The sequence below is a fragment of the Heteronotia binoei genome, chromosome 10, assembly GCF_032191835.1.
Source record: "Heteronotia binoei isolate CCM8104 ecotype False Entrance Well chromosome 10, APGP_CSIRO_Hbin_v1, whole genome shotgun sequence".
Classification (NCBI taxonomy): Eukaryota; Metazoa; Chordata; class Lepidosauria; order Squamata; family Gekkonidae; genus Heteronotia; species Heteronotia binoei.
In genome coordinates this window covers 237108-252680 of record NC_083232.1, presented here as the reverse complement: position 1 = coordinate 252680, position 15573 = coordinate 237108, and the positions used below count along the sequence as shown (strand labels likewise).

General features: G+C 48.4%; 1 protein-coding gene across 1 annotated transcript in view; it reads left to right on the top strand.

Annotated features, from left to right (window-relative positions):
* Positions 1-15573, top strand: part of SUSD2 (sushi domain containing 2) — a 71355-nt gene that overhangs the window by 28942 nt on the left and 26840 nt on the right. The window contains exons 6-9 of the mRNA XM_060248335.1: positions 248-449; positions 8072-8157; positions 9705-9973; positions 14749-14889. Coding sequence (XP_060104318.1) covers positions 248-449; positions 8072-8157; positions 9705-9973; positions 14749-14889 — 698 coding nt within the window. The remainder of the gene's footprint in view (positions 1-247; positions 450-8071; positions 8158-9704; positions 9974-14748; positions 14890-15573) is intronic.

Genomic DNA, 15573 nt, shown 5'->3' with positions numbered 1-15573 from the left:
CCTCCCCACAACAGACACCCTGGGAGGAAGGTGGGGCTGAGAGAGCTCTTTTGAGAACTGGTCTTGAGAAAACAGCTCTGAGAGAACTGTGACTGAGCCAAGGTCACCCAGCTGGCTGCATGTGGAAGAGGAGTGGGGAATCAAATCTGGTTCTCCTAGATGAGAGTCCACACTCCTAACTACTGCACCAAACTGGCTCTCTAAAAGTAACTGTTTCTTTTCTTATCTCCCCCACCCCTTCCTCCAGCAACGTGGCAGCCATCTGGAGCTCAGAGCACGCCTTGGCTTGGCACCTGGAGAATGCCTTCAGGGAAGACTCCGTTGCCTGGGCAACTGCTAAGTGTCACACCTGGGATGCCCAAGAGATGCTCCTACCCAGTTTCCTGACAGAGATTCTGGACTGTCCCTGCACTTTGGCACAGGCCAGGGCAGACACAGGTCGATTCCACGTAAGTTGCTGATGATCCATGTTCTCTTTCCTGAGTGACCCCTTCATGTGGCATTAGTGACCAGTGTGACGGAACCAGCCCGATTCTGCCTTCAGACCCGGTCCCGTTAACTCCCTATTGAGTCGCCAACTCCTGGAGGGAGCTATTTCTCCTCCTGCCACTTGGGCTCGCTGCCACCACCTGCTCAGTCTAGGGGTTCAGATTGAGAGGAACAGGACTCCCAATCCCCCTCTCCAGCTATGAGGCCAGGCCTCAAGGCACTTCTTTGGGGAACCACTGGAGGATTGGCACCTTATCCAACTGCATGCCTTCCCCCTTCCCCGGGGCCTCCTTCTTAAAACAGTGTGGTCTAAGCGGTTGGGGATCTATGTGGTACAGAGATAGACTGCCAGCATTTAAAACAGTAAAAATATTTAATTAAAAGAGAAAAAGAAAAGAAAAGAAGAACAGAACAGAACAAAAACAGTTGCTTGTAAATGGTTAGCACAGCACAGCACACGCACAGCAAACAACATAACAAAGAAAAGTTGATTATAAACGCATCCTATTGTCCCTGGTCTAAACTGGTCCTGTCTTGTGGACGACTTACTTGGTCTGACTACCTGGGGGCCTTGTCCTGCGTAAATAGGCCTCTTTCCCAGGCAGGAGCTCCCAGGCTCACATCCTTCTCCGTTGAGTTCTAGCTGAGAACTGACTTCTCTTCCTGCCTAACTCACATGCAGAGAACAAAAGAACTTCCTGCCTCTCTAGGAGACTTTCCCCCTAGAGTTGTTGGTTTGGCTCTGGAAGGGAGGGGGGGGAGTGAGGGGAAGGCTAGGCCAAAGCCTGCTTAGGAGTTTCATGTTTTCCCTCCCAATGAAGCACCAACATTGACTAAAATGGCGTTTCTCCACAACCAGAATTAGAGAGAAATCTCGACTGAGGTCTAGACTTCCGTGTAATGCTACAGTTATGTAATGGAACCCACAGAAGAGTAAATTGGCCTCTAAGAAGCAGAGCCCCTTGGTGGGGGATGAATCAAGGGGGTGTTGGAGGGGGAGTAACTCTTCTTTGACTGGAAGCCATCCTCAGAGCCACGGTGCGGGATTTGTCTCCAGGTGAGCTGGAGAGTTAAGGCCCTTGAGTGCCCTGCCCTTCTCCCCAATGGGGGGACCCAGCACAGCCTCCTCGGCTCCCCTCCCCTCCATTTCATCCTCACCCTAGGCTGAGGTCACCAGATGACCTTCTGTGGCAGAGCTGTGATCTGAATCTAGGCTTGCCAATCCCCTGGCCCCAGCAGGGGATCTCTCAGTTTCACAGGCTCTTTCCTGCCCCCAGCCAGCCCCACCCCAACAGCCACCATATGCCTTTCCACCTTGGAAGGCTTAAGAAGATCCTTGGGAACAGCTTAACATAAGAACATAAGAGAAGCCATGTTGGATTAGGCCAATGGTCCATCCAGTCCAACACTCTGTGTCACACAGTGGCAAAAAAAAAATCCCAAGTGCCATCAGAAGGTTCACAAGTGGGTCTAGAAGCCCTTCCACTTTGCAGCCCCCACAAGCACCAAGAATACAGAGCATCACTGCCCCAGACAGTTCCAGTAATATACTGCGGCTAATAGCCACTGATGGACCTCTGCATATTTTTATCCAATCCCCTCTTGAAGCTGGCTATGCTTGTAGCCACCACCACCTCCTGTGGCAGTGAATTCCACATGTTAATCACCCTTTGGGTGAAGAAGGACTTCCTTTTATCCGCTCCAACCCGACTGCTCAGCAATTTCATTGAATCCCCACGAGTTCTTGTATTGTGAGGAAGGGAGAAAAGGACTTCTTTCTCTACTTTCTCCATCCCATGCATAACTTATAAACTTCTATCATGTCACCCCACAGTCAACGTTTCTCCAAGCTAAAGAGCCCCAAGCATTTTAACATTTCTTCATAGGGAAAGTGTTCCAAAGCTTTAATCATTCTAGTTGCCCTTTTCTGGACTTTTTCCAGTGCTATAATATCCTTTTTGAGGTGTGGTGACCAGAATTGCACACAGGATTCCAAATGAGACCACACCATCGATTTATACAGGGGCATTATGATACGGACTGATATGTTTTCAATTCCATTCCTAATAATTCCCAGCATGGCGTTGGACTTTTTTATTGAAACCACACACTGTCCTGACATTTTCAGTGGCCGTTTTCGCACTCACGTTTTACTGGCGCCACGACCATCCTGACGCCGGCGAATCTGCATGGCTTTCGCACCAGAAGCTCCGGCGCTCCCAGAAGCGCCGGCTACTTCCGTCGCTAAGCCAGCGCAAACGGAAATCGCAAAGATGCAGGAAAACGTTTGCGCTGGCTTAGCGACGGAAAGCGCCGGCGCTTCTGGGAGCGCCGGCGCTTCTGTTGCGAAATCCATGCAGATTCGCCGGCGTCAGGAGGGTCGTGGCGCCAGTAAAACGTGAGTGCGAAAACACCCAGTGAGTTATCTACCACGACCCCAAGATCTCTCTCTTGGTCAGTCTCTGCCAATTCACAACCCATCAACTTGTATTTGTAGTGGGATTTTTGGCCCCAATGTGCCTTACTTTACACTTGGCCACATTGAGCTTGCTTTTAGAAAGGTGTGTGTGCCTTAAAATCTCCAGAGCCAGGCTGAATGGAGGTGGGGCAAGCTTGCAGAACAACAGGTCTGTTGTGAGAAAGGAAAGAGAAGCAGCCCTGTTCCTCCCTCCAGAACTTGTTTGCACAGAAAAATAGAGAGTAAATAGTAAAGTAGAACCTCCGGTTTCCTTGTTAGTCTGAAAAACTTGGTCAAGTATACAGCATTCAACAACTTCTATGATGAGTAAATTGCCCCAGTGAGAACACAAAGTGTGTGCTTCCAAACCATGTTTATTTTGGCTGCTTTGTGTGTGTGTGTGTGAGAGAGAGAGAGAGAGAGGGAGAGGAAGTGGAAGTGCAGCCAGCTGCTTGGGAACAAGGATATGAAGACTGTATTCGGGGGAACTGCACTGCTGTATTTTTATTTATTTATTTTAGGGAATGGGAAAGTCTCCTGGCTCCACCCCCAAAGTCCCCAGATATTTTCTGAGTTAGACTTGGCAACCCTATTTGAACCAGACATTTGGGGTCTCGCCCGACTTTCCAAACAATGCACCATGCCAGTCCTAACCTTCCACAGCTCATCACTGCAATGTAACCTTGCTATGCCTCCCCCCACCACCAGCTTTCAGGGCCAAACAACACCTGGAATTGAAACCCCAGAATTGGAAGGTCTTGGGGACTCTGGGAATGTCACCAAACCTGCTTGAGGGCTGCTGCTTCTGTTGCCATCAGAGGCTTCTCGAGTGGTTCCAGGTTGGAGAGAGAAAGAAGCCTTGCACCCCCAGACTGGATGCGCAAATCTCCAGCAGGCACCAGGCGGGAGGATGGGTGACCCTGATCAACTTCTGAGCCAACAACAGAGGCTGCAGGAAACCAGCTGGTTGCAGAGGAGGTGTGTTGCCTGCCAGGTCTGCTCCTCCCCCAAACTGGATTGATTCTGAGGGCTCAGCCAGGGATGAGTGTATGGCCGGAGCATTAGCATCAGGATGGGACAGAGTGGGGCCCCTGTGTTTGCCTTGCCTCACAGGCTCTCTTGTGGCAGCTCCAACATGGTGAGGATTCTCTGCATTGCTTTCGCTGCCGAGAAGAAGACATCTGTGCTGCCCCTGGAGCTTCCACACAAGGGCTTTCCCATGTGGTCCCCTCTTCTGCTCATTCTTTGCTGCAACTCCACATTAGAGCTTAGGGGTGTGGTCATCACAGCTGCCAGGATGACTTCTATTTTTCCCATGCTTTTACCATAGCGCTTTTTAATAATTTGTTTTAAAATCTGAAATACATAAGTGGCAATAAATAGTTACGATGCTATGCAGCAATATTGACAGACAGACAGCCATTATGTAATTTCTCCTCCCCATTCCTTTGCAGACAAGTAGGAAAAATGTTGCCTACACTTTTCCTCATGTACCTCCACAATGAAAAGGGATGAACTGCAAATACATTAATGGCAATGGATCATTGCAGCCCAAAGCAGGGACAGCATTCTTCCCAGTAGATAGATCCCAGTAGGCAGCCGTATTGCTCTGAAGCAATAGAACAAAGCAGTAGACAAGTGCACCTTTAAGACCAGCTAAGCTTACATTCTAAATAAAACTTAGTTGGTCTTAAAGGTGCACTTAGCATTCTTCCCAGGTTTGCAAAAGAATACACTGAGGATGGTGAAAACATGAAAAGCAGATAAGAGCACAGTGTTGGGGGATGCTGTGAAAAATACTATCCCTGTTGGGAAGCCACACCCCTGTGTGGAAGCAACAGGCCTCACCCTTGAGGTCTTTGTGCATTGGGGGCGGGGTGTGTGGCAGCAGCTGGCAGTTCTCTTCTTGAGTGTTTAGTTGTGAAGCAGCCACAGCCCACCAATGCTGGCTGGAGTTTGAGAAAGAAGCAAGAGGACACTTGAACCTTCAGATTTATTGCTGCGCTGTTTCCAGGCACAATGCAAGCTGCTGGGCTCTTACCTTTAGGTCTCTGAACGACTTGGGCTCGAGGAGCCTGGAGGGCTCATTAGGTCAGCTGTATGGCTCCCAAGCCTGCCATGCAGGGCTTTTTTTGAGCAGGAACACACAGGAATGCAGTTCTGGCTGGCTTGGTGTCAGGGTGTGTGGCCTAATGTGCAAATGAGTTCCTGCTGGGCTTTTTCTACCAAAAGAGCCCTGCTGCCATCTACACACCCCCATGCTTTCAGAGGTGATGTGGGCAGGGGTGGGGCAGACCACACTAATCTTCCCTCTGGCCCATCCACTGCTCGCCCACCGCCTTCCTCGCCTGCCTTTCTCTCCTGCCTGCTGCCTTTCTCACCCACCTGCCACCTTTCTCAGTCACCCCCCCCATGCCTCCCCACCTAAATTTTTATCCCCTGGGCCCCCCTATCTAGGGGCCCAGGTGTGGGTGGTGACTATAATAATAATAATAAATTTTATTTATATCCCGCCCTCCCCACCTCGGCAGGCTCAGGGCGGCTAACAACATTTTATAAAAACATACAATAGTAGATAAAAGCCTTTAGATTTAACAATATAAAACATTAAAACATTAAACTTAATAACATTAAAACCAATCCAATAAGTACAGTTATTCAGCGGTATAGATCTTCAACCCGCATTGGCGGATCCTTAATTACCGATCTTCTTAGCAGTCCAAGTGTGCAAGTTTAAAAAAGGCGGTCTTGCAGGCCCTGCGGAACTGATCAAGGTTCCGCAGGGCCCGCACCTCCTCGGGGAGTCGGTTCCATAGGGTAGGGGCAGCGGTTGAAAATGCCCGTGCTCTAGTATTGTGATATTTGATCTCCTTCGGCCCAGGGATGGTCATTAGATTTTTCCCGACTGACCTCAGTGCTCTCTGGGGTTCATATGGGGAAAGACGGTCCCTCAGGTAGGCAGGTCCTCAGCCATATAAGGCTTTAAAGGTAATGACCAACACTTTGTACTGGACCCGGTATATAATCGGCAGCCAGTGCAGTTCACGTAGCCCCAGCCGTATATGTTCCCGTTTTGGGAGTCCCAACAACAGCCTGGCCGCCGTGTTCTGCACTAGCTGCAGTCTCCGAGTCCGGCACAGAGGTAGCCCCAAGTAGAGGGCATTACAGTAGTCTAGTCTTGAGGTGACCGTTGCGTGGATCACTGTTGCGAGGTCCCGGCGCTCAAGGAAAGGGTCCAACTGCCTTGCCTGCTTCAGATGGAAGAAGGCTGACTTGGCAGTGGCTGCTATCTGGGCCTCCATCGACAATGAAGGCTCCAGTAAAACACCCAGGCTCTTTACCCGGTGTGCTGGTTTCAATAGCGCACCATCGAAGGCCGGGAGAGCTTTTTCCCTTCCCAGAACGCCACGACCCACGCAAAGGACCTCTGTCTTCACTGGGTTCAACTTCAGCCCACTCAGCCTGAGCCATGTCGCAACAGCCTGTAAGGCCCGGTTGACATTCCCTGGTATGGGGTCGGGCCAGCCGTCCATTAGTAGATAGAGCTGGGTGTCATCTGCATATTGATGGCAACCCAGCCCAAACCGCCAGGCAATCTGGGCAAGGGGTAGAGACAGGATATTTGTGGTGGTGGCCCGTCGCCTTGGGAATGCACTCTCCCTTAAGGCTCACCTGGCACCTACTTTACTTCCTTTGAGGTACCAGGCCAAAACACATCTCCTTCCCCACCCCCTGGCTTTTAATTAACAGTTTTAACTTACCTACTTTTAAAATGATCTGCTCTGTTGATGGATCATTTTATGTTTTTAGGTCCAATGATTTGGTTTTAATGGCTTTTAATAATGATGGAACCAGCCCACTTGACTTGCAGCTTGTTTGTATACATTAGGAAGAACTTCCTGACCATTAGAGCAATTCCTCAGTGGAACAGGCTTCCACCTTGGGAGGTGGTGGGCTCTTCTTCTTTGGAGGTTTTTCAACAGAGGCTAGAGGACCATCTGACAGCAATGAGGATCTGTGAATTTAGGGGGAGGTGATTGTGAATTTCCTGCATTGTGCAGGGGGTTGGACTAGATGACCCTGGAGGTCCCTTCCAACTCTATGATTCTATGATTCTCTATATCATTCTTCAAATGCAGTGCCCAAAACTGAACACAATACTCCTACATGCTGAGCAAGGGGAATGAATTAATGTGGAACACTTTTTCTAAGTACATTTATGGCCTTTATTGTTTTGCTCATGCCAAGTAAACTTAGGACAGAGTAAGTTGCTTCCTGTTTCTCATTTTGTTGTGTCATGAGGTGGGTTAGAGACACTAAGCACAGGCCCACATTGCCTCTCATCTGAGTGATTCTCTCTCTCTCTCTCCTCCCCCCACCCAGGCACGGCCAGGTGCCCTATGACAGAAAGCCTAAGCAGCATCCCAGCTCTTGAGGGAATGGCACTTGTGAGGTGGCACATAAGAGATGGTACTTGCCATCTTCCCCCAAGTGCCCTGTGCTTGGCTTCCCAGGAGGCTCTGCCCAGCAGGAGCTTTACGATGGTGCAGCCATTTGATTGCAGCTTTTAAAAAACATAATATCAGATTTATATCTCATCCCACTTCCCCACACGCAGGACTCAGGACAGCCTCCTCCACTGGTATTTGCAAACTGATGGCATGAAGTCACCAGCCTCAGGGCCTAGCACTGCCCATGGTTAACTGCAATAATCCCTTCACCCCAATGGCTGGATGGTGCCTTCCCAGGACCTGCTAGGACAATGGTGGTGACAGAACAGGATCTTAATGAGGAAAGGCTACGCCCCTCCGTTTGGCTTCCATCTTCTCCCCCCACTGTGCAAGCCTGGAGTTTATCATCGATGCAAGCTCAGCCCTCAGAGCCTCTGCAACCCCCAACCTGCCCTGAACCTGTCAGCAGGACCTCTTGGGAGAGTCCCGCTCAGCCCATCCTTTTGTTTCCAAACAGTCAGGTGCAAATACAGGGGAACAGAGAAGTGCCCTAGCAGAAGATGGACTCAGATCAGTGACAAAACAGAGCAGAACTGCATTGCCCAAGTTGACAGGAAACCATCGCTGAAGGTTCAGCTCTGCATCTGACTGGCCTATCTTCTCTCTTTTGCAGACAGATTATGGCTGTGACATGGGAAAAGGAAGCATTTGCACTTACCACCCCGGAGCAGTGCACTGCGTGAGGGGCATTCAGGCCAGGTAACGCTTTGTCTTTTGTAATACAGCTATCCTGTATTAAAGACACTCTCCAGGCTGTCTGGATAAGTTCCTTTACTGATAGACAGAAACAGACACTTTACAGAGAAGTGTCAGAACTAAGGGCCTCAGCCAATTACACAGGTGATATACCTTATCTGGGACTGTTACAGCATCCCACAAAAATTAAAGCCTCTAAAAGTGCACCTTGCCAAATATAGTTAGTTCTCACAGAAAAGTTAGGTACAAATGGTAAGCAATGTCTTTGTTCTCCACAGTTAGATAGTGATGACCTTGAGAAACAGTCTATGCTGCTTCAGAGTGTGGGGCGCAGAATTTTTGTTTCTGTAACAGAACTACAGCAAGCAAGCAGAACAAAATGCTAATTCATTCCAAAGTTAATTCATGGCAAGGGGACTTGACACTACTGATGCCTGAAACCTGTGATTCTCTCAGAGAAGATCTGGGAGTGCAAAGCATGTCAAATGTATCTATTCAGCCAGCTCCTTCCCATTACATAAGAGAAGTCATGTTGAATCAGGCCAATGGCCCACCCAGTCCAACACTCCATGTCATGCGGTGGCCAAAAAAACAGATTCCATAAGGAGCTCCATCAGTGGGGCCAGGACAATAGAAGCCCACCCACTGTTGTCCCCACCCCCAAGCACCAAGAATATAGAGCATCACTGCCCCAGACATAAGAACATGTTTATCCATTCCCCTCTTGAAGCCATCTATGTATGTAGCTGCCACCATGTTGGGTGGCAGTGAATTCCATGTGTTAATCACCCTTTAGGTGAAGAAGTACTTCCTTTTATCAGTTCTAATCCGATTGCTGAGCAATTGCGTGCCCACAAGTTCTTGTATTGTGAGAAAGGGAGAAAAGGACTTCTTTCTCTACCTTCTCTATCCCATGTATAATTTTATAATCCTCTGTCATGTCACCTCTCAGTTGACTTTTCTCCAAGTTAAAGAGCCCCAGGTGTTTTAACCTTTCTTCATAGAGAAAGTGTTTCAACCCTTTTATCATTCTAGTTGCCCTTTTCTGCACTTTTCCCAATGCTGTAATATCCTTTTTGAGGAGCAGTGACCAGAATTGTACACAGTACTCCAAATGAGGCCGCACCATCGACTTATAAAGGGGCATTATGATACTGGCTGATTTGTTTTCAATTCCCTTCCTAATAATTCTCAGCATGGTGTTTACCTTTTTAATTACAGTCACACACCGTCTCAACATTTTCAGTGGGTTATCTACCAGGACCCCAAGATCTCTCTCTTGGTCAGTCTCTGCCAGTTCACACCCCATCAACTTGTATTTGTTGCTGGGATTCTTGGCCCCAATGTGCATTACTTTGCACTTGGCCATGTTGAACCTCATCTGCCACGTTGGCGCCCACTCACCCAGCCTCAACAGATCCCTTTGGAGTTCCTCACAATCCTCTCTGGTTCTCACCACCCTGAACAATTTAGTGTCATCTGAAAACTTGGCCTCTTCGCTGCTTACTCCCAACTCCAAATCATTAGTCATTCTCTCTTTCTCCAAACAGCCCAAGCTATGCTGCTGGGCAGCAGTGCTGCTACGATGTTACTGGAGTGCAGGTCCTCACTGGAGACTCTAGCGGGGGGAGCACACCTGATCGTGGGCATGACTGGGGGGCTCCTCCTTATAAAAAGCCCCCCCGTGTCCCTGGCTTCTCCCATTGGATGTATGATGTCCTCAGTTTCTACTACTGTTGCTTGTGGTCTGACAATTGCTCCGCCTACTTCAAGCACCGTCCCTCCAGTGACTGCAGGCAATACCGCCCCCCAAGAGCAGGTATGTTGTTCTCCTGCCTTTAACGATTGCTTCCTGGAATGTAGCGGAAGCTGATGCTTCATAGTAGCTCAGCTGTTTTGAAACAAAATGCGAAGCATTTCTGTAGCTTGTCACAAGACTTAAAGCCCAAACTGCCGAACCAGGCCAGTTTCTCTGTTTCTCTTTCTGGGTTTCTCTGTTCCTATCTGGATCTATTTTCTTTCCCTTAGGAATTAGAACATTTGGATTGGTCCTTCTAGCTTGGAGAGTGGAGTGATTTCAGTTGCACACACTGGTGACGAGACAGGAAAACTTGTTTCAGTCCAGTCCAGGAGGATGCTTTGTCCTGAGCTTTGCTCTCTCTTTCTAATCCCCCTTTGAAATTCCTTTGTAAGAGCATTGCTTCTCTTAAATCAGCAACTGATGTCAGGCCCATAGCCACGGGGGGGGGGAGGGAAGGCCCCTCTACCCAACCCCCCCTTCCAACTATATGTCCCTTCCCACCCCCCTCTCCCAGCTGCTCTTGCGGCCCGCTGTCTCCGCTGCCACTGCTCTGGCGGTCCCCAATCTCCCCACCACTCCGTTGACCCCCGCCCTCCTCCATGGTGATGCCTCCCCTCCCATCTACCTGGTAAAGTGCCGGCTCACAGGGGGTCTTTCAAGGAGCCTCCTCGCCTATCAGCTGATTGGTGGGGAAAGTGACACTGAGGCCAGCAGCTTCTCTCTCAGTGCATTCAGCGCTGGGGGGCCCGCAACACTGGGGTGCCCACCACGGAATGTGCTGAGAGTGCTGGAAAGTCAGCAGAGAAGCCGCTGGTCTCAGCACTGCTTTTCCCGCTGATTGGCAGCCAGGGGTGCTCCTTGAAAGACCCCCGGGTGGGTGGGAGGGAGGGGAAGGCGCCGCAGAGGAGGGCGGGGGCCGATGGAGTGGTGGGGAGATGGGGGGCTGCCAAAGTGGCAGAGAGAGTGGGGGCTGCTAGAGCAGAGGGCCTCTCCACCTAAAATTTTATTTCCTTGCTCCCCCCCCCCAAAAAAACTTTTCCATCTATGGCCCTGACTGATGTTGCGGTTGCTAATGTCAAACTTACATCCATTCATTCTTTGTATGCTCCTGAACGGAATCCTCCTGGATGGAAGTGAGACCTTCGCTTCCTGTCTCATGACCAATGCTGGAATCTCTCTGCACACGACAACCCCATAATCCAGTCAAGCCTGCTATTGCTATTCAACATCGGAAATCATCTTTATAAAGTTCCTTATGTTACATCTCTGGATAGTATTGACAATGTTATTGCTTATTATGTAATTTTAACTGCTTATTTATTTATTGTATAGTAATTTTGTTTAGGAGCCCCGTGGTGCAGAGTGGTAAAGCTGCAGGACTGCAGTCTGAGTTCAATCCCAGCGGAAGCTGGTTCAGGTAGCTGGCTCCAGGTTGACTCAGCCTTCCATCCTTCCGAGGTCGGTAAAATGAGTCCCCAGCTTGCTGGGGGGAAAGTGTAGATGACTGGAGAAGGCAATGGCAAATCACCCTGTAAAAAGTCTGCCGTGAAAACGTCATGATGCGACATCACCCCAGAGTCGGAAACGACTGGTGCTTGCACAGGGGACCTTTCCTTTACCTTTTTAATTTTGTTTTATGTTTCATGTTTTGATGTTCTTATAGTTTTAATGGCTGTTAGCTGCCCTGAGCCTGCCCTGCAGGGAGGGCAGAATATCAATCCAGTAAATAAATAAAATAAATTTTATGGCATGTATGGCACAGACCAACACAATGACATTTATGTCAGATCCAACCCTCATAACAAATGCGTTTTACACTCTGTGAAGCTAGCTCTATTACCGTTACACACCACTAGGTGGCAAGCTAGATCTGTTTTTTTAAGGCAAGAGATGTTCCAGAGGTGGTTTGCCATAGCCTGCCTCTGCGTCCCGATGATTCCGGCATTCCTTGGGAGTCACCCTTCCAAATACTAGCCCAGGCCGACCTCAGGGGGGTATTACCAATTGCTGCCACCACTCTGGGTTAAGAGTTCCCTCCCAAGCCCTTCACGCCTCCTGTAGCTTAGGCCAAGTAATAGGCGTGAGGACCAGGCAGAGTAAACAACAATAAAAAGGTTTATTTTAAAGTCAGTGCAATATCAACAACAAGGTGAATAAAACAGTAAAAGAGTGAAGGGAAAATAACCAAATGCCCTAACGCGTCTGAACTTACTGTCCCTACTGTCTCAGTCAGGCCTAGCCTACTCACCCTACCTCACAGGGTGAAGGTCTCTCCCTGGCAGCAGCTCTTCCTCAGCTCTGCCTCCTAGGAAAAGAACACCCCCTTCCTGGGCTTGGCCTTTATATATTCTCTTCCCGGGCCCTACGCCTCTCTGGGCCTGTTTTCCTCCAAAACCCTTGCTGCCCAATCAGAGGGGATCCTGGGAGATGTAGGCTCTTCCCAGTAACTCGCTAGGCCCAGGATCATGACACCAGGTCAGGGCATGGAGAAGGAAAACCAGTTCCTTGATGGCCCAGATCCAGTGTCCAGTGATTCTAATTAGCCAATCCAGTGTAGGGCAAATGATGTAGCCTAACCACTAGACCCATTGTTAAGGTGATGAGCTGACCTATCAAAGGGGCTTGTCAATTAACCAGGCACTCTGCAAGTGTTCCAGGGTCATGTGAAGAAACACCTCTCTCCGCCCCATGATCTCAGGCCCCCTCCCCTCTCTCATGTCCTTGGAGCAACCGGGTCAAATGGAATGACTAGCTGCTGGATTACCTCCCATATCTATGTCTTTTGAGCTTCTAATAGCTTGCTTTTTTTCAGAGGGGGGAAACTTTCTTTTGCAAAGTCTCTTTATTAGGCCATTTTACTAGGTCAAAAGCCTGAACCTGGGTTGAAAACATAAGAACATAAGAGAAGCCATGTTGGATCAGGCCAACGGCCCATCAAGTCCAACACTCTGTGTCACACAGTGGCAAAAAATGTTATATACACACATACACTGTGGCTAATAGCCACTGATGGACCTGTGCTCCATATTTTTATCTAAACCCCTCTTGAAGGTGGCTATACTTGTGGCCGCCACCACCTCCTGTGGCAGTGAATTCCACATGTTAATCACCCTTTGGGTGAAGAAGTACTTCCTTTTATCCGTCTTAACCTGTCTGCTCAGCAATTTCATCGAATGCCCACGAGTTCTTGTATTGTGAGAAAGGGAGAAAAGTACTTCTTTCTCTACTTTCTCCATTCCATGCATTATCTTGTAAACCTCTATCATGTCACCCCGCAGTCGACGTTTCTCCAAGCTAAAGAGTCCCAAGCGTTTCAACCTTTCTTCATAGGGAAAGTGCTCCAGCCCTTTAATCATTCTAGTTGCCCTTCTCTGCACCTTCTCTAAAGCTATAATATCCTTTTTGAGGTGCGGCGACCAGAACTGCACACAGTACTCCAAATGAGACCGCACCATCGATTTATACAGGGGCATTATGATACTGGCTGATTTGTTTTCAATTCCCTTCCTAATAATTCCCAGCATGGCATTGGCCTTTTTTATTGCAAACGCACACTGTCTTGACACTTTCAGTGAGTTATCTATCATGACCCCAAGATCTCTCTCTTGATCAGTCTCTGCCAGTTCACACCCCATCAACTTGTATTTGTAGCTGGGATTCTTAGCCCCAATGTGCATTACTTTGCACTTGGCCACATTGAACCGCATCTGCCACGTTGACGCCCACTCACCCAGCCTCAACAGATCCCTTTGGAGTTCCTCACAATCCTCTCTGGTTCTCACCACCCTGAACAATTTAGTGTCATCCGCAAACTTGGCCACTTCACTGCTCACTCCCAACTCTAAATCATTTATGAACAAGTTAAAGAGCATGGGACCCAGTACCGAGCCCTGCGGCACCCCACTGCTTACCGTCCTCCACTGCGAAGACTGCCCATTTATACTCACTCTCTGCTTCCTATTACTCAGCCAGTTTTTGATCCACAAGAGGACCTGTCCTTTTACTCCATGATTCTCAAGCTTTCTAAGGAGCCTTTGATGAGGAACTTTATCAAAAGCTTTCTGGAAGTCAAGGTAAACAACATCTATCGGGTCTCCTTTGTCCACATGTTTGTTCACCCCCTCAAAGAAATGCAACAGGTTAGTGAGGCAAGATCTTCCCTTGCAGAACCCATGCTGAGTCTTCCTCAATAACCCATGTTCATCAATGTGCCTACTCATTCTGTCCTTGATAATGGTTTCTACCAACTTTCCCGGTATTGAAGTCAGACTGACTGGCCTGTAATTTCCCGGATCTCCTCTGGAACCTTTTTTAAAGATGGGGGTGACATTTGCTACCTTCCAGTCCTCAGGAATGGAGGCAGATTTCAATGAAAGATTACAGATTTTTGTTAGAAGATCCACAAGTTCAACTTTGAGTTCCTTCAGAACTCTCGGATGTATGCCATCCGGACCCGGTGACTTATTAGTTTTTAATTTGTCTATCAGTTGTAGGACCTCCAACATGAGTAAGAAAGTGTGGAGGGAACCCAGTTTCTTGGCATAGCTTACTTCTGTAGGCTCTCAACTTAGGCAATGTATAGCTGGTTGTGGAATTTTAAAAAGTGGGTAGATTAATTAATGTTTTAAAGACACTTCCAATGAGAGTCACTTTTTTAAAGCAAACATTTTGCAATGAAAAACAGCTTTCATCCTGCCTGCCATGGAAAACAAGGCAAACCAGCTATTTCCTCTGCCACCAAGTCCCCTCCACGCATCATGCACGTCATCAACATTCTGCGCTTGCCTTTACAGCCTCTGCTTTTGGAGATCCTCATTTCATCACATTTGATGGCACACGTTTCACATTCAATGGCCTTGGTGAATACACCGTGTTGGAATCGGACCTGACTTCCCTGCGAGTGCAGGGGAGAGCCCGCCCCGCATCCCTGAATGGTAAGGCTGGAGCAGCTCTGCTGTAACATCACATTCCGCTTGCTTCCGATTTCAACAGGAGGAAGAAACGAAGAGGCTCTTTTCAATGTCAGTGGATGGTTGCCCCTAAAGTCCAAAACCGTAACCTTTGATTTTGAAACAGGCAACCTTACAAAAGCAAGGGGCATACTTAAAAGGAAGCAGAAAGGGAAACACATGAGAGTCAAATCCCAAGAGGATGCTTGGAAGCTATTTAAAGCCACAATAATTGAAGCCCAGATAGAATGCATTCCTCAAGTTAGGAAAGGCACTGCCAAGTCTAAAAAGAATGTCTGTATGGGTAACCACACAAGTCAAGGAAGCTAGGGAAAGTAAAGAGGAATCTTTTTAAAGTGGAACATCTGCCCCAATGGACTGAACAGAAGGGATTACAGACTTTGGCAAAAAGAAATGTTAGTCAATGATTAGGCTTGCCAAAAAAAAGATAATTTGTCATAAATTGCCAGGAACTAGGGGTATGTAGAGGAGTTGCCAGGTTTTAAGATGATGCAAAATTATTCAGGATGGTGAAAACCCAGACTAATTGTGAAGAGCTGCAAAAGGTCTCCACAAATTGGGTGAGGAGGGCAGATGGAAGTTCAGTGTTGGCAACATTGGGACAAAAAGCCCCAACTTCAGGCTAATGAGGCCTGAAGTTGCTGAGAG